At 40.0% G+C, this 25,899-nt stretch overlaps 1 protein-coding gene across 1 annotated transcript in view; it reads left to right on the top strand.

The window, feature by feature from the left end:
• Window positions 1-23,717, top strand: part of LOC150078590 (uncharacterized) — a 49,230-nt gene extending 25,513 nt beyond the window's left edge. The window contains exons 4-6 of the mRNA XM_090384627.1: window positions 15,418-15,563; window positions 20,079-20,190; window positions 23,430-23,717. Coding sequence (XP_090240753.1) covers window positions 15,418-15,563; window positions 20,079-20,190; window positions 23,430-23,607 — 436 coding nt within the window. The 3' untranslated portion in view covers window positions 23,608-23,717. The remainder of the gene's footprint in view (window positions 1-15,417; window positions 15,564-20,078; window positions 20,191-23,429) is intronic.
• Window positions 23,718-25,899: the final 2,182 nt, after the last annotated feature.

The following is a 25,899-nucleotide window of genomic DNA, read 5'->3' as shown; positions in this document are numbered from 1 at the left end:
AGGAACCAACAAGACCTCCTTTGAGTGAAATACAAATCACCAAAGAGAGCGTAATGAAAGCAATCAACGATCTGCCCAATAAGGCCACTGTTGGACCAGACAAATTTCCAATGTTCATCCTTAAAATAAGTAGCCCATTTATAATAGATCTATTACTGCACATCTATCAGGAAATCATTAGGTCAGGAGCTTTCCCGCATGCCTGGAAAAATTACATTGTAACCCCAATACCAAAGATTAAACACCCAAAATTGGCTAAGGATTACAGACCAATTTCTGTCAGTTGCAGCCTACAGAAGGTATTCGAAAAAGCACTGCTTCCCACCATCAATCAACACTGCTTCAGCCATAGACCACCACATTTGCACTCAGTTATTTCGGGTAGATCAACAATAACAAACTTACTGGAAACCCTTTTTCGCGTGCAGAAAGCACTAAATGAGAAGGAGCAAATTGATATTATTTTTTTGGATATCTCCGCAGCCTACGACAACGTCTCAATTCCAGCGCTCATTGCGATTTTGAAGAATTATTTTAATGTAAGAGGAAATTTGTTAACTATAATAACCAGCCTGCTAGAACATAGAAAACTTATTGTTAAGCACCAAAAGCTACAATCTTGCTTTACCATCTCGCGAGGAGTGCCACAAGGGGGAGTTCTTTCGGCTACTCTCTTCGCGGCCGCCCTGGAGCCGTTTCTTGCACGGTACTACAATTTTATAACATATGCTGACGATGTAAAATTCTTCATCACTTCCAAAGACCATGAATCAGCAGAAGGTATTTGTCAGATGGCAAATAGCACAATCAGAGAATTTGAGAGCTACCTGGATTGCATCGGGCTCCGTATTAATGCGCAGAAGTCTGCCCAAATGACCATAACTTGCAAGCAGAATAAAAATGACATCTCGATCTCTGTGAACGGGACTAATGTGGTAAAAGTGCACTCTCACCTGGACCTGGGTCTTAAGTGGGATGACAGACTCACCTTTGCTCAACACTTCGCCCATATGAAGACAAAAATATTCGCCGCTTTATGGGCTACCAGACAGGAACTGGTAGGAATTAGGGATCCTCAGCTAGCGACCAAGTACATTTTAATGTGTGTCCTGCCAATTGCAATGTATGCCTCGCAAATCTGGTCTTCAGCTCCAGATTCACATTATAAGTCCGTCCTTGGGATCGAGTACTGGTTCTTGCGATGGCTTAACAGAATTGCTGGCCACCCTTTTACTATCTCAAGGGCCATTCTATACTCAAACCTTAACATCACACCCTGGATGCAGCGGACAATTAACAGGAACATACACACTCTCGCACAAATGCTCACAGGCAGAGTGGATGCTCCAGTCCTGGATAATATTCTAGTCAAACCGCGTGCCACTGCTAGACGTTGCGGAGAAGTAAATAATCCACTGCGTTCAGTCCTGAACAATCTTAGTAGCCTGCAAAGATTCTTCCCATCAAATGCAGCGAAAATATTTAACTCACTACACATAGATGCCGAAAAACTGTGTGAGGATGCAACATACCGGAAAGAGATCTTCCAGGATTCGTACAGACTTACCGAAATATGAATCGGCTGCAAAAGTACCAAAGAATTTAGAGTAAAAGAGAAACTTTCTGCTTTCAGAACAATAATAATTTGTTGACTGTAAAAATATACCTTCTGTAACAGTTATGTAAATATGTAATTTATAGATGGAATTATTAGTGAATTGTAAATATATCAGTTGTATAATGTATGTATAGAATCATCAATGTGTAAATACTGTATATAATAAGCATAAAATGTGTATATAATATTTCGGGACGAGACTACGTGTTCAGTATATGTAACCCACTGCACGTAGTATCTCGTACCCTGATATGTACTTAGCACCCTCCTGGCACTTTGCCGTCCCGGGGTGGTTTCCTTATGGAAATAAACGGATAATAATAATAATAATAATAATAATTTCGCAAAGAAAATGCATTACATAAAAAAAAAAAGACTTCGTTGGTGAAATCTGTATTTCAGTCTTAAAAAGAATTATTAGAAGCCTCAAAGTGGCCCATCGCATTGCTTGTCAAGGAGAGACCCACGAAAATTTTGATTATACCATGCACTATTGACCTGCACGAGACATTCGGACCGAACAAATCAGCAAAAATAAAACGGGTGCCGCTTTCCAATGATACTGTAGAAAGAAGAACTTTACTTTTCTTACGGTAGGACAGTGGCTTGTCCTACCGTTAAGTCGTCGCCTTATTTTAATTGAAATCCGACAAGAGCACCGATTTCAGTAGCCTAGCTCTGCTGCTAGTATTTGTTCAATCCTGTGAGCTGTTCGGAGACATCTGTGGGGCTTCCGTGGCCAAGCGATTCTAGTGAGTCTCTAAAGAGCATTTCAGCGAATAGATTCTATTTTTTCGTTTCAACTACCGTTTTTCTTGGTTTCTCTATCAAAGTAGCTCTTTCACAACTACAAGAAGTTGGCAAAGGCCCAGAAAGAAAAAACTACCTTTCTGTTTCTTTTTACATTAGTACAAACTTACTAACTCAGCCGCTTGGTCACCGGCCCCGGGTGCCTAAGCGTTATAGTGATCAAGCGATTTTCCGAGTGATTCATAAACTTTTACTCAGAGCTGCAGTTCTTGTTTAGTTTAAAAGTTTTTTTACATTCTCTTTAATCAATAACTTAGTCTTACGAATTGTAAGCAAGTTTTAAGAAAGGAAATCCACCTTTTTTTTTTTCTTTAAACTAACATATTAACCCTTATACCGCTTGGTCACTCTAGTGGCGCTGCTCCTGCCTCCCCGTGGCGGGGCCGGTAACATGGGAGAAGAAATCCACTCTCCCGGGGCTCAAAGATGAAAAACAGTTCATTTCCACCTTCAGAGCCATCGAGCTCAAGAACAATGGCAAACGACAATGAAAATGACTTTTCTCAACCTAAGAGGTTGAAAACAACCCCTCAAGAGGAGATACCAGCTTTCCTCATCTTACATTCACTCTCTAAACAGCCTCTGAGCAAATTATCACCTTTTCTTGTGCAGAAATGCATCGAGACTGCTGCAGGCTCACCTAAATCAGTAAGGCGACTCCAATCCGGTGATCTTCTGGTTGAGACTACACAATCTCAACATTCTACAAAGCTATTAAGGCTGAACGTTTGGAGGACACCCAATAAAAGTCACTCCCCATGCCACACTAAACTCCTAAGGGAGTATTAACAGAATGGGATTTATTAACAGTAACAGAGGAGGAAATTATCAGAGCTACACGAACAAAAAGTCATCCAAGCAAGGAGAATTATGACTCGAAACAATGGCCTTCTTGTTCCAACAAGGAGCATAATTCTCACTTTTAACACTTCCTAGCTTACCATCATCTGTGAAAGCAGGCTATCTGCATTGCAGTGTCCCAGACTGCATGTCGAGATGAGGCAATATGTCCAAATTGTGGATCAAAAGAGCATAATCAATCTGATTGCATTTACCACTCTGCAATGTCCAAATTGTAAGGGGAACCATCCGGCTTTGTCAAAAACATGTGAACTATGGAAGCAAGGGAAAAAATTCAAAAATATAAAGTTGAAAACAAAGTGACATACTCAGAAGCAAGAAGAGAAATAATGAAAACAGAAACAAAGTGCACGTATGCCACATCCACTCAACATTTACAATCAGTGGGGATTCAAACTGATGTATCAGTTCCTCAGAATATATCCATTGCTAATTGGGCACGTTCTTTGCTCGTTACCTCGAAACAGTCTCCTTCTCAACAAACAACTGAACAAGCCAGTAACATCCCAATTAACATACCAACCAATGTTTCCTCAACAAAAGCAAAAATGCCAGAAACCATGAAATCACAGTCATTACTCTCCGCTAGAATGGACATTGATGAACGCCATGGCTCACATGATGGAATCCCAGAATTATATGCAACCGATGAGATGGATGTAACCCGCCCTTTCTTTTCTAATAAAGACAAAACAAAAATAGATAGATACAAGCAAATTACAACTAAAAAGCAGTCAGAACTAAAAACATGCCATAAAATCACATAATGGAAAGAATCCTTCAATGGAATTGTAGAGGCTTTCGGAATACAAAAGGTGATTTGCGATATCTTATCGATCGGTACAAGCCAGTTGCCACGGGAACTCTTAAATTCTCGAGTGTGTCCTACCATTAAGAACTATGCTATGTTTAGACGCGATAGGAGTATAGACACACCAGCTCATGGAGGGGTGGCGATTATTGTCAGAAACAACATTCTATCAAAACATGTTCCTCTTCAGACTCCTTTTTAGGTAGTTTTCCCTCCTAATTTTTCTTTCTCCTTGGATGACTTAGAAAACTTAATAGATCAGCTGCCATCTCCCTTCTGCTTATTCGGAGATTTCAATGCTCATCATCCGCTATGGGGATCTCCAAAAGTTGACAAAAGGGACAAACTAATAGAAGCCTGCTGGATAGTCATAATCTTACCCTATTAAATACTGGGGAGCCCACATATATCCATTTTTCTACGGGATCCATGACTGCAATAGACCTTACAATCTGCCCTCCAGCCATATATGCCAATACGGAGTGGTCAGTTCTAGATAACCCACTAAACAGCGATCATCTACCGATCTTTTGCAAGGTACAAACACAAGTAAACTTTCCCCATCACAGTGCTCCAACTGGAAATTCCGTAGGGCACGTTGGCATTAATACTCCTGTCTAACCCAGTTTGATGATGACATAATCCAGTCCCAGCCCATAGATAACGTCACTGATCATATAACCAATCAGATATTACATGCTGCTGCTACTTCTTCAATACCTAAATTTCAACCTGGGAAACATAAACACAGCAGTTATTGGTGGAATCAGGAATGCACATATGCTAAACAAGAAAAAAAATAGAGCTTGGAATTTGTTTAGAAAATTTCCTACATCCGGTAATCTTATTAACTCTAAAAGACTCGAGGCAAAGTTCCGCCAAATAAGAAGAAAAGCCAAGAAAGATGCCTGGATAAGTTTTACTTCCACTATTAAAATGGACACGGACAACAGACTCATATTGAAGAAAATCCAAGCACTTAACGGTAAATGTATGCAGTACCCATCCTCAATTCTAAACTAGAAAAGACAGGAGTTGTCCGCACCATCAGAAATAGCTAATGCATTAGGCGAATCATTTGCCAGTATATCAGCAGTGTCCACATACAACCAAACCTTTCAAAAAAGTTAAGGCATCTGTAGGGAAAAAAAAAAAAATTTCTACTAAGGTATCACATCTGTATAATCAGCCATTCACTCTAAAGGAACTTTTGGAGTCTCTGAATAAAACATCCGGTACTGTTGCTGGTCCGGATGGAGTCTGCTATATAATGTTAAAAAAACTAAATAATGCACTAAACTCCCTGTTGAAATTCTAAAATAGAATATTTTTAGAAAATGGTTACCCGCAATCCTGGTGTCCCTCAATCGTTCTTGCTTTTCCGAAACCAGTGAAGGATCATACCAACCCGTATAATTACAGGCCGATTTCACTGACTAGCTGTTTAGGAAAAGTCTTAGAAAAATTGGTACAAAAGCGGCTAACGTGGTTTCTGGAAACCAACAATCTGCTAACCAGAAATCAGTACGGGTTTCGGAAGAATCGCTCAACCATAGATGTGATGATCAAAGCAGAAGCAAACATCCGCAATGCTTTCGTAACCAGACAGCATCTGGTCATGGTTAATGTAGATATTGAGAAAGCTTTTGACACCACGTGGCGATATGGTGTCCTTCAGGACCTTTTGGATTGAAGGGACAGTTACCCCAATTTATACACAACTTTCTACACCACAGAACATTTCAGGTCAGATATCTGAACAGTTTATCCAAACCATTTGAACAAGGTGTACCACAAGGTTCCATCTTAAGTGCAACATTATTCACAATAAGAATTACTAATATGACACGAAACATACCAAAAAAACAGTACAGTTGAATCATACATGTTTGCCGATGACCTGATTATTTCTTGTCAGTCACAAACTATGAATGCCATTGAAAGGCAACTTCAAATATCCATAACCAGAATAGAATCGTGGGCGCAACGGAATGGCTGTTCCTCAGCAGAAAATAAATCAACAGCAATGCATTTCTGCAAAATACGCAAACTACATCCAGATCCTGAAATATATTTAAAAATAACCTAATTTCTCTTACCAATAACTTTCGTTTATTGGGTTTGTATCTAGCAATAAACCTAATTTGACCAATCATATAGCCTACCTTAGAACGGCCTGTCTAAAGAAATTGAACATCTTAAGAGCTGTCTCCGCTAACTCCTGGGGTGCTGATAGACACTCACTATCACATCTCTATAGAATTTTAATTCGGTCCCGCCTAGATTATGAATCACCTGTGTATGACTCCCAAGGAACAGTTCCTTGTTGCGGCTAAATACAATTCAGCATAGTGCCCTAAGGATAGCCATGGGAGCCTTCAAACATCTCCAGCACACAGCCTATATACTAAGGCAAACGAACCCCCATTGCACCTCAGGCGAAAAACCTTACTTTGTAATTATGCTGCAAAAATTAAAAGTATTCCAACTCACCCCAGCTGGGAATACCTGTTTGATCCTCAATATGTAATATTATACCGTAATAAACCTAATGAAAACCGCCCTGAGGGTCTTCGATTACAAGAGACCATGAGCAGTTGGAACATTTAACTTTCAGCATAACCTTGATGACTATGCTTCTCCTGAACTTCCCTGGATTCAATTTTCACCTCGTTGTGATACTTTCTTTCTGAGATGGGGAAAACGCTATCTGCAAAACAACAACCTACAGCAGTTATATGACGCTCACACCTTAGAAAACTCAGAAAAAACTACTTATGTACACTGATGGCTCCAAAACAGATGAAGCCGTAGGAGCTGCAGCAATTTTTTACCTTCTCAATATCTGTATCTCTTCCTACCGAATGCAGTATCTATACCGCAGAGTTATATGCAATAAAACTGGCCCTAGATGATATAAGTAAGCAGCATTGCAAGCAAGCCTTGATATACACAGACTCCTTAAGTGCAGTCACCGCCATTCAGTCTGCTACTTCTTCCCACCATCCCATTCTGAAACAGATCCGATACAGATTATATCAGTATCAAACATCAAACCAGATGGTCGCCTTCTGTTGGATCCCTGGTCATGTCGGCATCCCAGGTAATGAACATGCGGATCATGCTGCTAAACATCCTGACAGTACATCACTCTGCCATCTGAAAGTCCCATACACTGATTATAAATCAACTATCAAAACAGCATGTAGGACTCAATGGTGAGAACTGTGGCAAACACAAGTCAATAATAAACTTCCGGATTAAAAAAGAACCTCAGCTATGGACTTCTAGTTTCAGGAGAAGTAGGCGACAAGAAACCATTTTGGCAAGAGTTCGAATTGGTCATTCTTATACAACGCATCTGTTTTTGCTTATGAAAGAGAATCCTCAATGTCTCATCTGTCAGACTCAGCTAAATTAAAACATTTTCTAATAGAATGCCCTCAGTATGCAACTATCCGAAAATCCAGTTTCTATTCCTTATCTAATTTGCAGGAACCTCTAACTTTATTACACATACTTCGAAAAAATGCAAATTTTGAAGAACTATTTCAATACTTGAAACGCAGTCATATAACAATCTCTGAGAGACATAATATACAATTTTCGGTCATAAGAAATTCATGAATAGGCGCAATATAGCCCAGGAGGCCCTTGTGCCAAAAATCCTCAATTACAACAATAGCTTGGTCACCTTGTAGCACTGCTCCTGCCTCCTTGTGGCGGGGCCGGAAACATGGATGGTAAAGCAAACCCCCCCCGGGGCCAAAAGGAGCAAAACATGGACTTTGAAATCTTTCCCACGATTCAGACGGCAAATCCAAATTCAATGGATTTGCACCAACCTAATGATGACAAAACCAACCGAAAGAGACTGAAGAAGGATGCTTCCCTAATAGAACATCCGAGTTTCCTGATCCTGCATTCCTTAACAAACCAGGCCCTAGGCAATCTATCGCCATTCATCATACAAAATAGTCTGGAAAATGTAGCAGGTTCCCCGAAAATGGTGCGCCGTCTCAAATCTGGCGATCTATTGGTCGAGACTACAAGTCCTAAATATTTAGAGTATCTTCTCAAACTCCCAATTCGAGTTAAGGTGTCATCACACTCAAAACCTCCAAGGGTGTCATCTCAGAAGAGGAAATTGTCAATGAATTGCAGGATCAGAAGGTCACACAAGCGAAGAGAATTATGATAAAGAAAGATGACGAACTTATTCCAACTCGCAGTATCATACTGACATTTAGTTCACCCAACCTACCTCATCAGTCAAACCGGGTATTTGAACTGCCACATTCGCCCGTATATCCCAAACCAGCTAAGGTGCTAAAAATGTCACAGATTTGGACAGTCCCAAATGATCTGTCGAGGTGATGCAGTATTCTCTAACTGTGGATCGAAGGACCATGACCAAGCCAATTGTAAATCGCAGTCCTGACTTTGCCTTAATTGTAAAGGCAATCACCCAGCATTCTCTCAAACATGTGATCAGTGGAAATATGAGAAGAAAATCCAAAAATACAAGATAGAAAAGAAAGTCATTTTCCGAAGCCAGAAAACAATACAGCAATAGATGCCGATGACAAAACGTACATATACTGACGCTGCTCAGAAATTTCATTCAATATCAGTTCAAACGGATACATCAATCCCCCCGCCAAGCATCTCTATTCTGAATGAGCTCGAACTTTACTCTCCTTTGTACCTCAGTCTTCAAAGCAACAGACTTTAAATAGATCTAGTAACACACCAGTCACGATACCGACTGTTACTCATACCACTTCTGTAAGATCTAGTGAAACAGAAAACTCTGATCCCGGTAACAAGCAGCATGCTGAATCTTTCCAAATTAGACACAAATTAGACTTTCTCTCAAGAAGAAAGGGAAACTATTCTGGATATTCATCCAGAAGACGAAATATATGCCAGACCAATATTTTCAAAGAGATAAAATAAAAATTGACTGACTTCCAAGACCCAGCTGCTTCATTTAAATCCAAACAATGAAAAACATCGTCCAATGGAACTGCAGAGGCTTTCGCAGCAATATCGACGACATCCACGAGATAATTAAGTGTTATAAACCAATTGGAATCTGTTTACAAGAGACATTTAACATCTCAGGTGTCTGCCTCGATAAAAAATTATACTCTTTCGGCAAGACAGACCTGCTACTACTAATGCTCACGGAGGGGTAGCCATACTTATAGACGGAAGAGTTCCCTGCAAACGCATTCAGTTGCAAACTACTATTGAAGTTATTGCCACGCGAATGGCGATTGGCGTTACCCTAACACTTGCTTCAACCTACCAGTCGCCCCTGTACCATACATGAACTTGAAGATCTCATTCAGCAGTTGCCAACCCCCTTTCTGTTTATTAGGTGACTTCAGTGGACACCATCCATTGTGGGGTTCTCCCAATACAGACGGATGAGGACAGATCATTGAAATGCTTATCGACAGACAAAATCTAACCATATTAAATACTGGCTCTCCAACTCCCAACAGGAACAATCTCTTCAATAGATCTCTGTCTGCTCTCCAATCCTTTTCCCTAGTATCGAGTGAATAGCTCTGGATGATTCGCTCAACAGTGACCACTATTCTTTAATATGAAAAATTGAAACGTCACACTTCATACCAACAAAAACCCTCACAAAATGGAAAATTTCCAAGGCAAATTGGGCAAAGTACACCTCTCACGTATCCTTCGACAATCAGATCATAAAATCTGATCCAATTGACACAGTTGCCAATCATATTACAAAACAGATTCTAGCAGCTGCATCCACTACCATCCCAGTCACAGACAAGCATCCGTAGAACCCCCAATTATTGGTGGAACCGAGGACTATAAGAATATAAAAAAAAAAAAACTGCAAGGAATTTATTCCGCAAATATCCTACCACTGCCAATCTTATAAATTACAAGATTAGGAAGCAAGCAAAAAGATTCTCTTGGGTTCGATCCCATATTTCAATTAATAAAAATGCCGATGCAAGAATTTTTATTTTAAAAAAATAAGACAATTAAATGGAAAATTTCCTCCCTTGTCCCCACTTTTCACCTGGAATGGACAGGAACTATCTACTCCTGCAAAGATTGCAAATGCACTGGAGACGGTATTTTCACAGTTGTCTGACTCTATGACAAATGACCTATCATTTGAAAAGATTAAAACTTTAGCCGAAAAATCCCGTCTGAAAGTTAGAATGACATCCTCTTTACCTTACAATAAACCACTTACTTTGATAGAACTTCAAGAGGTTTTATCCACCGCTAAGAACAGTGCAGCAGGCTCGGATGGTATATACTACATAATGTTACAACACTTAGACAATAAATCATTATCTTCGCTGCTGATATTTTATAATCGTATCTTCATGGAGCATTCCTTCCCCAGCTCCTGGTGTCACGCATTTTTACTGGCGATACCGAAACCAGGGAAAGATCACTCTGTTCCGAATAACTACAGACCTATTTCGGTCACCAGCTGCTCAAGTAAAACCATAGAAAAAATGATACACCGTCGACTAACATGGTATCTTGATTCCTAAAATATGATCTCTGATCTGACAATCAATTTGTTTTCAGAAAACACCGATCATATCTGGATCTCATGATCAAAGCAGAAACAAACATCAGGAATGCGTTTATCCAAAATAAACATCTCGTAAGGATATGTTTCGACACAGAGAAGGCCTTGGACACCACTTGGAGGTTTGGCATCTTGAGAGATCTTCATTCCCTGAACCTGAGAGGACACTTCGTATTTTATACAGAATTTCTTACAGCATAGGACCTTTGAAGTTCGCTATCGGCAAGTCCTTTCGCAAACATATTTACAAGAAGAAGGAATCCCTCAGGGCTCTGTACTCAGTGCAACCTTTTTTGCAATAAAAATAAATCAGATGAACAAAAATATTCCCAACGCTATAAATTCATACCTTTTTTTTTTTATGCCGATGTCTCTTACAGTTCGAAAAACATGAGCTTTATTGAAAGGCAACTGCAAACCTCAATTAATAATATTGAGCTGTGGATGACACAGAATGGTTACAGACTATCATTTTGCAATAAACGAAAGATGCTTCCAGACCTAGAGGTACACCTAACAAATCATCCCATCACAGTTGTGATAGCATTTGTCTCCTTGGTCTGATTTTCGATAATAAACTGAACTTCTCAGAATATATTACACATCTAAGGAAAAAAAAAAAAACTTACTAAGAGTTCTCTTCTACATCGTGGGGTGCGATCGTTACACCTTACTTCACTTTTACAGAGCCCTAATCAGATCTCGCCTCGATTATGGTGCTCCGGTGTATGATTTTCTGCTAGGGAAAGCGTGCTAGCACGTCTTGCCCCTATTCAACATCCTGCCCTCAGGATTGCTCTAAGCGCTTATAGAACATCGCCAGTTCAAAGTCTTTATATCGAAGCCCATGAACCTCCGCTCAGCCTCAGGAGAAAGATGTTACTTCTGAACTATGCAGCCAAAATTCAAAGTCTTCTTACTCACTCCATTAGGCCAATACTTAATTTTCCCCAGTTCACAACGTACTACAGAAATAAACCTAGAGCAGCTCAGCTTACTAGCATCGGAATGTGCAGGCTTTATCACAAACTTGGAATATACATCTGGACAAAATCCTCAAAGATAAAGTTCAGATCCTCCATAGTTTTCTATTAGACCATCCCGTGACACCCAGTTTCCTAAACTGGGGAAAACATTCACTAGCAAATACCCATATACAGAAACTGCTCGCACAAAAAATTACTCGAAAATTTACACAAGTAATATACTGATGGATCAAAGTTTGGTTGGGAGAGGAGTCGGTGCTGCAGCTGTCGTTCTCTATAACACAATCTCTGTTTCACTTCCCACTGAACGCAGCAGTTATACAGCTGAATTATGCGCTATCAAGCTTGCTTTAGAAAACATTCTCCATTTGTCCATCCAAAAAAGTGTAATATATACTGACTCACAGAGTTCACTTTCCGCCTTGCAAAATTCCTCCTCAGCAACGCATCCATTAATAAAATCTATAAAAACTCAGCTGATGCATATCCATGATTACAAGCAAGTAGTCATCTTTTGCTGGATCCCAGGCCACACTGGGATAGCAGGGAATGAAAAAGCAGACGATGCAGCCAAACATTCGTCCAACATAGCATCGCCAGATTTCTACGTTCCATATTTGGACTACAGATCCCATATAAGAAATACATTATTATTATTAAAATCGGTTTATTTCCCAAGAAACCTTGGGTCACCCCGGGACGGCTCTGTGCCAGAAGGGTGTGAATATTTACAGAGTAAGGTGCGAGGAACATAATGTACAATAAACAATATTATGGTGCTCCGGTGTAAGAGTACATGCGTGCTCGACCCGAGACTTTTACAGGATTAAATATATAATAATGTACAAAATATACAGTAATATACAAAATATATGATTGCATGAAGACAGTCTTTGTCATATACAAATAGGCAAGTTATAAAAAAACAAGTCTGTCCAAGAGCAGGTGAGTGTAATGTAAGGAACAATGGACACTTCCATGGCAAGCTCAATTGAATAACAAGCTTCGTGAAATAAAACCTGAACCACAGTTATGGGTCTCTAGTTTTTGTGTAAACAAAAAGGAAGAAGTCATCCTGGCCAGAGCACGAATCGGGCACAGTCAGCTCGCCCACATTTTCCACAAAGTCTCCCTCTCTTTGGTTATGGGGCGGGATCAAGGCTTATTGGAAACGTGGGTATGATGCTCCTAAGAGAACTTGGTGTTCCATTCGTGTACACAGTACTTGCTAGATCACGGGTGGGCGTCCTCCAGTAGGGCTCCGTTGTGGGTGAGGTACTTAGGGCATCTGACATTTTATTTTACTCCTATGGGCAATTTAAATTCTCTTTCTTCTGGGGCTCCTACCTAATCGAAATGATAACATGGAAAACACCTCTGTAAATAGTGCTAGAACTGAGGACACGTCATCAGTGACACCACTTTCTCATTCTCCATTCCACTGGAGAGCAGTGAATCGGGAAGATGTCAACCTTCATCCGGAAAGGATTAGAAGGGTTGGCAGGATCACCAAAATCGGTAAAACGACCGCGGTCTGTCGACCTTTTGGTCGAAGCCAAGAAAAACGTATCCACAACCAACGAACTGTGGCAAACGCAGAAGGGTTTCTGCGAAGTGCGGTAATCAGGTTTTAAAAGATTACTGCAGCGAAGAAATAAAGTCAGCGTTGTATTGAAATTGGAAAAGAAATGTTTCTGAACTGGGATGAAGTGTGTAATGACGAGAAGAATCAGAAAGCTCAGTTCTGAACCTGACATTTATCGAATATATTACTTCTATTTTAGTACTGTTTCATTAGTTGACGAAATGCAAGTTTGTTCATTCGCAGACAATTTATTGGTAGATTCCTCCGGTTATGTGGACGGGAATCACGAATGTACGCAACTTAAGTTACTGAAGAACCTTCTTATTATTAAATGAGATGAAAACAGTAATCGGAAAATTGTTGAAGAATTCCACTGAACAGTACAAAAATGATGTCGGCGTTGACAAATGAGGATCTCGTGCTGTCTGTCTTCTCCCAAATGAATTTGGAAAAACCTTTCGTTTCAAACATAACTTCGCTGTGTTTATGTATCGGAAATAATTTTACATCCGCTCTTTTTTTTTTTTATTTATTACGAAAGCACGCAGTACGCCGCAAAGTACAGTACAGCACAGTACAGTCGTTGCCAGCGTGATACAGGTGAAAAAAAAAAAAAAAAAGAAACCGAAAGAATGGCAACGGATTGTTTTTGAAAACCGGAAAGATCGTACTTAATTTGTTCAGTGTATTGCATCTACTAACACAAAATCGAGGAAAGAGGAAATTCTTCTATTGGAAGACGCACTGGAAACGAGAAAAAGTGGATTAAAACTCGATAACACTGCAACGCGCATTTGATTAAAAAAAAAAAACTTTGCTCTATTGTAATTGTTTTTAGGGACAATATCGGTACAGCACCTTTTCTGGATTTGATCTTCTAATTTGATCTTCTAACGAAATTTCAAGAAAATATTTCCATCGATAGCTGCGTTACAAACTTCTAAAACTCTCCTTGTGAACATAAATCAAACAATCGTTTATTGCGCGAAGAGTACTCGGTTCCAGTGTGGGCAGTGGAGAATGTTTTCTGCTTCAAAAGGATGGAAAGCATTCGTCAATATTCCATCTGGAAATAATATCGGGTGGTGGAAAGACAAAAACAACGGGTGCTTTATTCCTGAAGTCCCGTGCGGTAAAATCAAACAGGAAGTTCCAATTTATGTTATCAAAAGTAATTCTGTAAGTCTTACAAATGCCTTAATCTCCGAATAGCTGGCAGAAATAAAAGAATTTTACAACCAAAGAAAACAATATTTCAATCAGTGGGAGTTGGTCTGTCGGTAGAGCACATAAAGCATAGACACAGACATCGATATTGATGTTTGTGTCTATGTAAACAAACAAACCTCTATTGATTTCTCCATCACGGTGTCAAATTTTGCTGTTTTTTTTTTTTTTTGTTTCCCACTAATTAACATTAGAAATTCATCAAAATTCCGTAAAATAAAAAAAAATCTTAGGAGACTTATTGAGTGTTTCAACCATAATATACAACTATCCTGATTTTAACCTATTTGGATTTTCTGGATGAATCCACCATCGTCGTTTTCTCTTTCTACTCGCAATCACATAAATGCATCCAACTTGAACAGCATCCATTAAGGCCGCCGTAGCCTAGTGGTCAGGCGCGCGGGTGCATAAATACACGTGCCTCAAGAGACCGGGATTCGAGCCCGTGACTGCTGAATACGGTGCTGTTTCTGGTATTCTCTATCTTGTGAACTCCTCTACCGTTTAGTCGTCCCGGAGTATAAACAGGGATAAAAAGAAAAAAATCTTGAAAATGGGAATGCAAAAAGTGGGTCGCTCGTGATATCCAATGAAACGTTAGGAGCGCCCCGTCTAGTTTGAAACCATCTGTGGCGTTGGGAGCGCTATTTTGGAGGCGTTCACGACGCCAGCTGACATCGCGTTTCTAGCGCTCGCCTAGAATGTCCCTCAAAATGAACGCTCCATAAGCATCGAGTGAGGCGATATAACCAGCGCCATCTTTTGGGCCTGTAACGAACCATTCGTTGCACTTTTATAACGCGACGCGTGTGGACATTTTGTTAAAGCGTCGCTGAAGTGTTGGAAAGCGATGTAAATACGAGCGTGTTCTTGTTCATTTTGTCTGTTCTCAATTTTGCTCCTTTCTTTCAGCTCCGACTTCTTACCAGTTACGAAATGCCTGAAGTCCGTGTTTGACGAGTGCGGACAGCTGAAACCGCGCGTGAACGTACCGTATGTGAAAGGACTCATCTCCTTCTTCCAAGATCTCTGCAAGAACGGAACAGACTACAACAACGGTAAGCGAAGAATAATCAAATTTCATTTTCCCTCATCTTCAAGTATCCGGCGGCCAAGAAACAAATTACCCGTCTCGGCCCGCTATCAAATAAATAGAAAAACGTAATATTTATGGAATTAATTCGTTGCTACAAATAGCGTCTCTTTAAATGCTCTGAATTTCTCGAATGATCTGATAAGTATGGCGAAAACAGTTCCAGTCTGGTTCCAATCTAATGTAATATCCATAAAATCGCCGTTAAAGCAATAGAATTCGCTTGGAATGAAGGCGTGAAATATTTACAAATACCATAAAGATATATTGTAAATTGAAAAACCAACAAAATATTCACGAACCACTGATTTTTAGTCCGGTATCTGACGTTACTGTTTTTATTTAATTGAAAAATACAATTTGTATATTGTGATATAGTCGCTGATTAAAAGCTCCAACCCGCTAAGGTTTTCGAAATTATCTGACACTTTCTAAATGTTTTTATTTTTGCGCTATACACGACCGAAGCTGATGCCGAAGTGAAGAGGTTTAGAACATATTGGTGAGCAGGCTTCAAAACCGTTAACCAGTGAAGGAATCCAGGTGAAGTGTTATGGGATTGGCAATTAAATTTAAATACAGTAAACGCCTGAACACTTGCAAAATGAAATGATAGCAAGAGCGGGCATAACTATTATGATGAGATATATATAGAGGTATATCTATCTACTGCAGATAGATCTGGAGCTAAACATCTAAATCAGCCCAAATCACATTTACAAAAAAGAGAATCAAAAATGACATCACAACGGAGTGCAGATAAGGAAAGTGAAGTCTCACACCGACCTCGGCTTCACTTAGTATTTAGTATTTTTAGTATTAGTATTAGTAACGGCCGTATGGTGCAAGAAAGCCTATGGCTTATGCTGCACCAGCCAAAAAAAAAAAAAAAAAAAAAAAAAAAAAAATCCGAACAAAACAATGATAAAAACAAAAATTAAATAAATAATAATAATTAATAAATAAATAAAAATAATAAAATTAAATTAAAAATTAAATAAAAAGGAAATTAATCCTATCATCATATGCGCTTCCCTTACCCGAAAGTACTATCCAGATGACCTTTGAATTTCCCCAAACTGTCGGCCTCTACCACCCATGAAGGCAACTTATTCCAGTAATTTATAACTCGCTGGCTAAAATAAAACTTCCTGCAGTCCAATCTAAACATTTCCCAGCGTAACTTGAATTTATGTCCCCTAGTTCTAGCATCATTTATAATCTTGAAAATTTTGTCCTCATTCATTTTACTGATGCCTCTCAGAGCCTTAAACACCTCAATCAAATCTCCTCTAAGGTGTCTAGTTTCCAAACTCTGCAACCCACATATTCGAAGTCTTTCTTCATAAGGACGCCCTTTTGCCGATCTCACCAGGCGAGTTACTCGTCTTTGCACCCTTTCAAGAAGCTCGATGTCTTTCTTTAGGTGCGGTCTCCATACTTGAACACAGTATTCCAAGTGTGGTCTAACATAAGCCTTATATAATGGGATTATCAAGTCCCTATCTCTACTTGCAAAAGTTCGATAGATCATCGATAGGACACCATGGGCCTTCCTTGCAACCTGTTTACAATGCTCAGAGAATTTCATGTCTGACCGTATCGTAACACCCAAGTCCCTTTCCTCCAGTACTGGGTTTAGTTGAACTCCACCAAGTGAATAAGTTATTTTGGGATTACTGTTTCCCAGGTGTAATACCTTACACTTTGTTGGATTAAAGCACAGCTGCCATTTTTCTGACCATTCTTGAAGTCTATCTAGGTCTTGAAGTCTATCTTAGGACGACGACCTCACTTTTCAAAACCATTCTTCGACCATTAAAACTAAGACTTTTTCGGCGATGTGTTCAATTGGACAAGAGCTGACGGGGTTACTCCACGTCGATGTAGTCGGAGGATACGTCTAGCGGTGCCCACAACCTATTGTGATCACGTGTATGCATCAGCAATCTGGTCTTCTGCACCGCCCTCGTACATAAACAGATTCCTGGTAGTCGAGTAGTGGGTAATGCGATGGATGAACAGAGTCACGGGCAGCGCATTCACCATCTGACCCCAGGGCTGTTTTATATACCAACCAACTCAAATATCACTCCCTGGAGAGTTCACATTGCATCCAGGAATATTCTTCTTCTGTCTCAGATGCTAACCGGTGTGATTGACGTCCCCAGTCTTCAGAGTTATCGCTACTCCACGTGCTGGACGCAGTAATGACAATACCTACTTACCGTTGCATTCTACACCATCCAACCTGTGCTGTCTTTCCGAAGAACGCAGTCCCCTTTTCAATACATTGGCAATAGACGATCCTGTGAAATACTGTGAAGGCAAGCAGTACAGAGTGAAGAGCCTCTCTGAAGTTTACAGCTTGCTTGAACTATCGAAATATGAAGAATGAAGCTTGAATAGGAAGGAATGGCCAAAATATAAAATAGCTGTTGGACCTCTACTTGTAAATGGTACTGTGAATAATTTCCTCTTCTAAAGTTGTCGATAATTACATTCTGTAAATAATACTGTAAATGATTCGCACTTCTGTAAATATTGTAAACGTGATTTGTAAATATTGCATTGCAAAAATTGCCCTTCTTTCATTTTTGTACACCCTTCTAGCCGGTTGGCTGTGTAAAAGGGGTGAAAGCAATCGCTTGCTATTAATAAACGGATTTAATAATAATAAGATGGCATCAAATGCGAAATGGATGTTAAGATATATAACTGACAATTCCTGTCTATGTTTTAAGGCTTCTAAGATGTGCAGTGTGGTTGTTCCAAGGTTAGTTATAGTTGGCCTTCCTCATATCCCATAGCGTATTTGCTGAGGACTGTCGCAGAGAATTTGATGGGTGAAGGATGGTAGTTTCTTCCAGAATTTTTAGCAATACAGAGGCGCAAGCAATGGGCCTATTGCTGTGAGAGAGAGAGAGATGGAGAGAATTAACGCCTGCATTAGATATGTATAGTATCATATATAGGGAGGAGGTTCCTGAATGCTAGTTCAACTTTGGTTCTCTGTGGTAATGCAGAACTCCGTAAAACGGCGAGAGAGAGAGAGAGAGAGAGAGAGAGAGAGAGAGAGAGAGAGAGATAACGTTTGCGCCAGGAAGGCGATCACCTGGAAAGCCAGCTTGAGCTTGTCTACTCCATAAAGAGGTGGACCATAACTATCCTGTACTGAATGCGCAAAGTGACTTTAGGATCATTAATTAAATAATAAAATCCTGCATCCACTAGTAGTGTAAGACCAGACCAGTGGATATCAGCTATCTCGTACCAAGGGTGGCCAAACCCTGGCAGCAGCAAAGAAAAAAGTCCATTGGTGGAGTGCAAGACACGTTGATGGCATTCCTATGCCCAGGTACCAGTAAAATCCTGCCTCTAGCACAAAGATAAAAGCCAGAAAAATTAAAAAAAAAAAAATAGAACAAAGGGGGGTTGTACAGAAAGGAATAAAAAAAAAATAACAGGTCTTTGGATAATGTCAGTGTTCGACTAGGGCTGGTTAATTTATCTGCATACCCTGATATTGTATATACAGTGCAAAGATCCAAGCCTGATATATAAGATTCAAAGATCCAAGCCTGCTTCAAATGAAAAAAGTATAGTGCAAAACAAACCTGAGAGTAGAGGCTGAGAGAACAGCAACAGATCGGCGTTCAAAGTATCTGTTATTTAGATTATATAAAGAGACTGGACAAGATGCATTATGCAAGCAAACAGGTCCAGCAAAGATAAATCAAAGGCGCCGGTAAACAAAGTGTAAATGGAAATACATATTTATAGGGACAACCTTGGAAGCTGGACTGAATGTTCCTCAGTGCCAACGCCCTGGGAGAAAGCCGTATCAACAGTGGTAAACGATTTCTCCACGAAAAGAGAAGTGCGCTTCATACCGATCAACCGTTCAAGACGTTTCCCTAAATGGGACAGAATGGTAATAGCCCTGCATGATTTCATTGCCGTTGTATCAGATAATTTATTAATTAATTTAGCAGAGAAGATTTCCAAATTGAAGGAAATAGGCTTTCATTCCAACATTTTATTAAATAACGTTGGTAAAACCGTCAGACAAAGTGAGTGAAATCTCTTTTAATAAAATTTCCTTCAATGACAACTAAACGAGGGCAGCTAGAGTTATCCATTTTAGCAACGGCAATATTGACTTCAGTTTAACTGAAGGAATCAGTAGTAGCCCAGGAAGAGTACATACAGTTATCAGTACGAATTTAGCAATGCTCACGTTGACATCATCAACAGAACAGAACATCTAAATAGAATTAACGGTGTCAAAAATGATACAATTTTATCTGGATATAAAATTTTATTATTTTTATTCACCTCAGGGAATGCGTTCATAACGCTTTTGGCTCGCGTGCTCTCCATTCCTATTGTTATTACTCCCCTATCCTATTACATGATTTAATAATAAATAAACTATTATTATTATCATCAACTAATAATAACGATTTTGTTTTCTCAGCTTTAAAGAAATCGAAGGACTGCATCAATTCGGTTATTAATGGATCACAATGCTTTCATTGGAACTACACTGATGCTGCAGAGAAATATGGCTTAATTACTTTTATGTGTGGGTAAGTGGTAGTTATTATTATTAAAATCAGTTTATTTCCCAAGAAACCTCGGGTCACCCCAGGACGGCTTCTGTGCCAGAAGGGTGTGAATATTTACAGACTAAAGATGCGAGGAACATATATACAAGAGTAAGGCGTGCTTGACTCGAGACATTTACAGGATTAAATATACAAATATGCTAAAAATACAAAATATATAATTGCATGAAAACAGTCTTTGTCAAATACAAATAGGCAAGTTAAAAAAAAAAAAAAAAAAAAAAGTCTCATGTCCAGGAGCAGGTGAGTATCATAAATTCATTATCTGGAAGCAGTTCTTGAGGATTTCCTTCCTGTAGAGCTTGTCTTCACAGAACCTATCAGGATGGATCCTAAATTTATTGAAGATCCGAATACAGTTGGCCGGAAACATGTTCCTCAGGGGATCAATGCTTGACAGCGTAAGACGCAGAGGAACACAGGAGTCGGGGTTCTCCCCTCTTGCCCTCCTAGGGCCAGAGATTAATGTGGATACCGATGGAGCATCAATTCGCCTCGTTAGAAGCCGTGCGAGCGTGAAGACATTTTTTGTCATGATGATATGTCTCCAGGGAGTGGTGCCCAGATTTGCTTGTAGGATAGATCTGGAGATAGTTAGGGGTGGCCTACCACCCTGTTCATCCATCTAAGCAAACAGCACTCTAAACTGAGATACTTGGGAAGGTATGAGGTAGGGGCAGATGACCAAATTTCAGATGCATAGAGAGGGATCGGCGTAATACACCTCAGGATGTGCCGACCAAGCAGCGCTGGCTGATGCACACCAGCGAGCTCCTCACGCACTGCCCAAAGAGCTGCGTACATCTGCCACATCCTGACAAAGTGAGGCCAAGGTCAGTGGCATAGTATTTAGGGTTAGGCGCCACCTGTGGTTTCCCACTTCTGCGCCGTATGTACTCTGTGCTGGAATGCAGAACTACTGCATAAGCTAGAAAAAAGTGTAGTGTCTGGTTTATGCAGTATTGTGTTATGTTTTGTTGTCTCTCTGGCTACCCCTAGTGGAACCCTACGTTGCCCTCCACCACCACTTGGAGGTGAGCCAGGCTGCCTTCATACTCTGGCTGATCTACGCCAGGGTCGCCTGAGCTTTCTGGATGAAGACCAAAAAAAAAAAACGGAAGAGAGTGGGGAAGATAGTAGAAGTGGTAGAGTCAAAGTAGGCAAGAGGATAAGGAAAGAAAGCATCCTCTTCGGGAAGAGGAGGTGGGAAGGGAGAAGTAGGAATCACTCTTGGTCTGGGAGCCCACCGAAGACAAGGGAAAGGAAGACAGCTTGCAGAACAAGGAAGATCTGCAAAGTTGGGAAGGTGCAACGGGAAGTGTCTGAGTTTGAATTTATGAATTCAGTGCCGTCATTCCAACGTGGAAGATGTCCAGTTAGGTGTTCATTCAGTTCTGATAGTGGCCGGTGATGAGGGAAGAGCAGGTACGAGGAGAGATCATAGCGGTTTCAGGAACGTCTGGTGTGGATATCTGTGTTGTGGGATCAGACGTGGAGAGATGATCCAACACCTTTTCAAGATTGCTGAAGCATACCTGCTAAAAGCTAAAAACGTTTTGATTTTAACAGGTTGCTTTCCAGGTTGAGTGAGTAAATTTATATCCAGTAACAGTTGATTACGTAGACCAGGTAGATGTTACACGAGTGCATTACGTGGTGCCAGTTCTCCACAAACACAATGGACATCGTTTACAAGCCCAAAGTCCCGAAGTTGCTTTTTGAATGAACCATGTCCTGTCAGAAGAAAGGTAGCGTGTAAATTAGGGAAGAACCAGCTAAGTCTTTGTTTGTTGAGGTAGGAGACACTAAGTAGAAATAGCTTGGTAGTTACTGCCTTTGGTGGGATCATCCCAACGGATTTGCCAGAGAGACACAAGTTCCTGCCAAGTACGCCGGAGTTAATTTCGGATCTGCATCGACAATAGTATTGGTGATCACGTTTTGCACCGGCTCCCCACTAACAAACATTTGGATATCATTTTTGACTCTCTTCTTGGTTATCTTCAGTTGCGCTGATTTGGAAGGGCTCAGATTCAGCCCAATTGTGGCAAGATAAATTTCCAAGCTCAATATCTGCCTAGAAGCTTGTTAGTTGATATCATGAATCTGATGGTTATGATCTGAGCTCACATAGAACTTCAGATCGTCGGCGTAAGAGACAAAGTTAGGATTCTGAGTAAAGAAAGTCTTTAAAACTACTGCAAACAGGATAGCTGACAGAACGCTTCTTTTTAATTCATCTTGTTAATATATCAATGAAGTAAATATTAGAACCTGAGAAAATCTGAAGTAAATGAAAGGCTCAGGGGAAGAATGGTCATAGTCAACAGATAGTAGTCTCTAGAATTAAATAAACTTTCTGGACATGTTGGTTGCTGTAAAACGGTTTTGACTTCCTCGCATTAACCAGAGCACATTTTCTTCAATGTGTAATGAAACGTTGATCGCAAGACACATTATTGCGATGTTTTCTTTTATCCAACATAAGGTCTCTACACAAAGATCAAACAAATGTTTTTGAAGTTATTATTTAAACCGCATTATTGACAAACTCGATAAACCCGCTAAGTATTACACAAATTTAAAGGTTCTCCCTCCTTAAAACTGTTTAAATGTTCACCGAAATGGTCATCTGAATCTTCGAGCGGATTACTTCTTGTTGCTTTCCAACCAACAAGAAGTGATGCGCATGAAGAAACAATTTTTTTTTTTAAAAACCTTTTGCCCACGGGAGTTGAACATACTGTTGCAAATGCTGAAATCCTTATATTTTGCTCGATTTTTATCGAAATACAAGATCAGCGTGCAATCCTTCCAGATACAACAGATGAGGAGGAGAAGGGCGATGGTTTATCGGCCAGAAATTAGTTCCTCATCACAAATGGCCAAAATGGCCATATAATGCACGTAATTAATTATATAAGATATCAAGCCTTGTGGTCTTGGTTGCCTTGCTGAAACTACGCTTTCGTAGTGTCGAAGTTGTGCACAAGACATCAGATCGATTTTAGAAAGCAAAGGCACCTTTCAAATGGAAAATATTTTCCCCAGTTTAAGAATGGAGACTATAATCCCATGGAGCTCTTTTTTTTTCGTTTTCGTGTTTTTTTTTTTTTTTTTTACATTTTCCTGCAGTTCTTTAATATTTGATGCTGGTGGTACATTCAACAAAATACTTTAAATTATTTCGTTCCTTCCAGAATCATCCAGAATGCCTACAACTGCATCATGGCAGAGATAGCCACAAACTGCGATGTCGGAGCAGTAAACGTCGTTAGGTGTTTCGTCAGGAAGTTCACCTCAATCCACTGGGGCCAGGAATGTCCTAATGTTAAGTACGGAGATTGCATACACGATGGCATCAAAGAGTCTGGTTAAGCCATCGTTGTTCTGGAACGAGAGAAAAGCCTTACATTAACCGATAAAAGGAACTGAATTCTTGTTTTCCAAACAATCCTTATGATAAATAAATCATTGTGCATGAAAAATGTAGAACTTGTTGTTAGTCTTTCATTAACAAAGAATTAATTAATTTAGAAAGATCCTTTACCACTAATAATTGTATTTACGTTTCATAAAAGATATTTTTGTAAAACTTTTGAAAAACCCTTTCCGTGGGTTTTTCAAAATTGAGGGAGTGTTCATTGCGATTCAGAAATATCTTTTATGAAGTCTACACTCAGGTTGAAGTAGAAGCCACGAATTTCAGTTGGAGCGTTAAACATCACGAAGTAAGGGTATGCAAATCACATTGTTGCACAAAATGTTGCGTAAATTGTCGTACTGTAATTTTTTCTAAAACGTAAAAGGCGACACCCTAATTGGCGTGTGTTTGTCAGCGTCCACCTTAATATGAGGGAATGGGGATAGTGAAAGGACATCACTACCGAGGCCGGCCCGATCATATTCTACACAAGCAGAGGAACAAGTGCTGAATATAGTGACATTAGATCCCATCCCCCCCCCCCCCACCATCATAGGCGTATTATAGAGTATGTGTTATGGGTGTTTAGTGGCGCAGTGCAGCCTATGCGCCACTAAACACCCATAACACATACTCCACTAGCACACTAAGAGTTGCTACAAGAACGGGTCATTCCGTAACCTTCCTTTCGGAAAGTTCCGGATTTTCCATGGAGTGAAAAGAACCCATTAAAGTTGCTCGCCTCATCGACGGGTTTCGAACCCGGGCCTTTTCCACCCGGTGTGGGGAGGACGGTGATGATACCACTGTGCTACTCTCGCAGACCGTCTTGAAAGCCTCAGCTAGAGAAAGTGCACTAAAATGGCTCGACCCAGTACATCACAATGCTTTCCGAATTGCACTGGGAGCTTTTCGTATCATCAGTTCCGAGTCTCCATACGGAAGCACACGAACTTACTTCTATACATTCTGATCTTAGCTGCATAGCTTAATAGCATGTTCTGCTATTAAGCTATGCAGCTAAGATCAAAAATTTCCACATCATCCTATAAGGCAGTATCTATTCACCCCAAAATGGCATAATTTGTACCAAAATAAACCTTTGCAGATTAAACCATGTGGCATTAGATTACAAAGCTGAACTAAGTGCTGGGAACTAAATATGAATAACATAATTCCAGATATTAGCGCAGCTACACAACCATAGTTAATATCATTGGCACACATTCATAAACATTCCCAACAACGGGGAAAGAATGCACTTCCAAATTTCAGTACTCAGCAAATGTAACTCACTCTTTTCAGTTCTCTAATTTCACCCAAATTTACACCGATGGTTCCAAGACAGACAGTAAAGTTGGCGCAGCTGCAGTTCTACCGAATATTGCAGCATTATTGCTGCAATATTCAGTGTACCTTCCACCAGGACCTGATATAACATTTGAAGAAACAGACCAACTAATCTCAGAACTCCAATCACCTTTCTGTATAATGGGAGATATGAATGGGCGTAGTCATCTGTGGGGAAACACTGACATCAACAGACGAGGGCGAATAATAGAAAGAATAATAGAGCACCATAATCTTTCTCTACTTAACAACGGTAAACATACTTATTTTCACTTTCCTAGTCGTACAACCTCAGCAATAGACCTAACCATATGCACCCCTTCACTCCTACCAGAATTAAAGTGGCAAGTAATAGAAAACCCATACAGCTGTGACCACTACCCAGTAATCAACACACTGATCAGAGACCACCCCGCTGGAAAATAGAAAAGGGAAACTGGGAAAAATTTAGAGAACTCGCAATATTTAATCCACAAAGCATTCAAGAAAAATCAGTCGATGAAGCTGTGAAACACGTCACAGATACCTTAATACAGGCAGCTGAGTAAACAATACCCAGAACTTCAACTCATTTTCCGCTACAGCCAAAATTCTGGTGGAATGAATACTGCTTGAGAACAAAAAGACAGCAAAACAAAGCGTGGAATAAGTTCCGGAGATGTCCTACAACGGATAATCTCCTAAAATATAAATAAGCACGAGCGCTAGCCAGGTATACCCCGAACCAAGCCAAAAAAATTCCTGGATCCAGTTTACTTCCTCAATAAATAGAACAACAAATACACAGACAATATGGAATAAAATACGGAAAATGAACGGGAAATACAAAAACCAACCATCCTTAGTATTACACTGGAATGGAGAAAGCATTACTGAACCTTCAGAGACAGCTAATA

Source organism: Mastigoproctus giganteus, chromosome 11, assembly GCF_048544385.1.
Source record: "Mastigoproctus giganteus isolate SK-2022 chromosome 11, ASM4854438v1, whole genome shotgun sequence".
NCBI classification, from domain to species: Eukaryota; Metazoa; Arthropoda; class Arachnida; order Uropygi; family Thelyphonidae; genus Mastigoproctus; species Mastigoproctus giganteus.
This window is presented reverse-complemented; position numbering and strand designations above follow the sequence as displayed.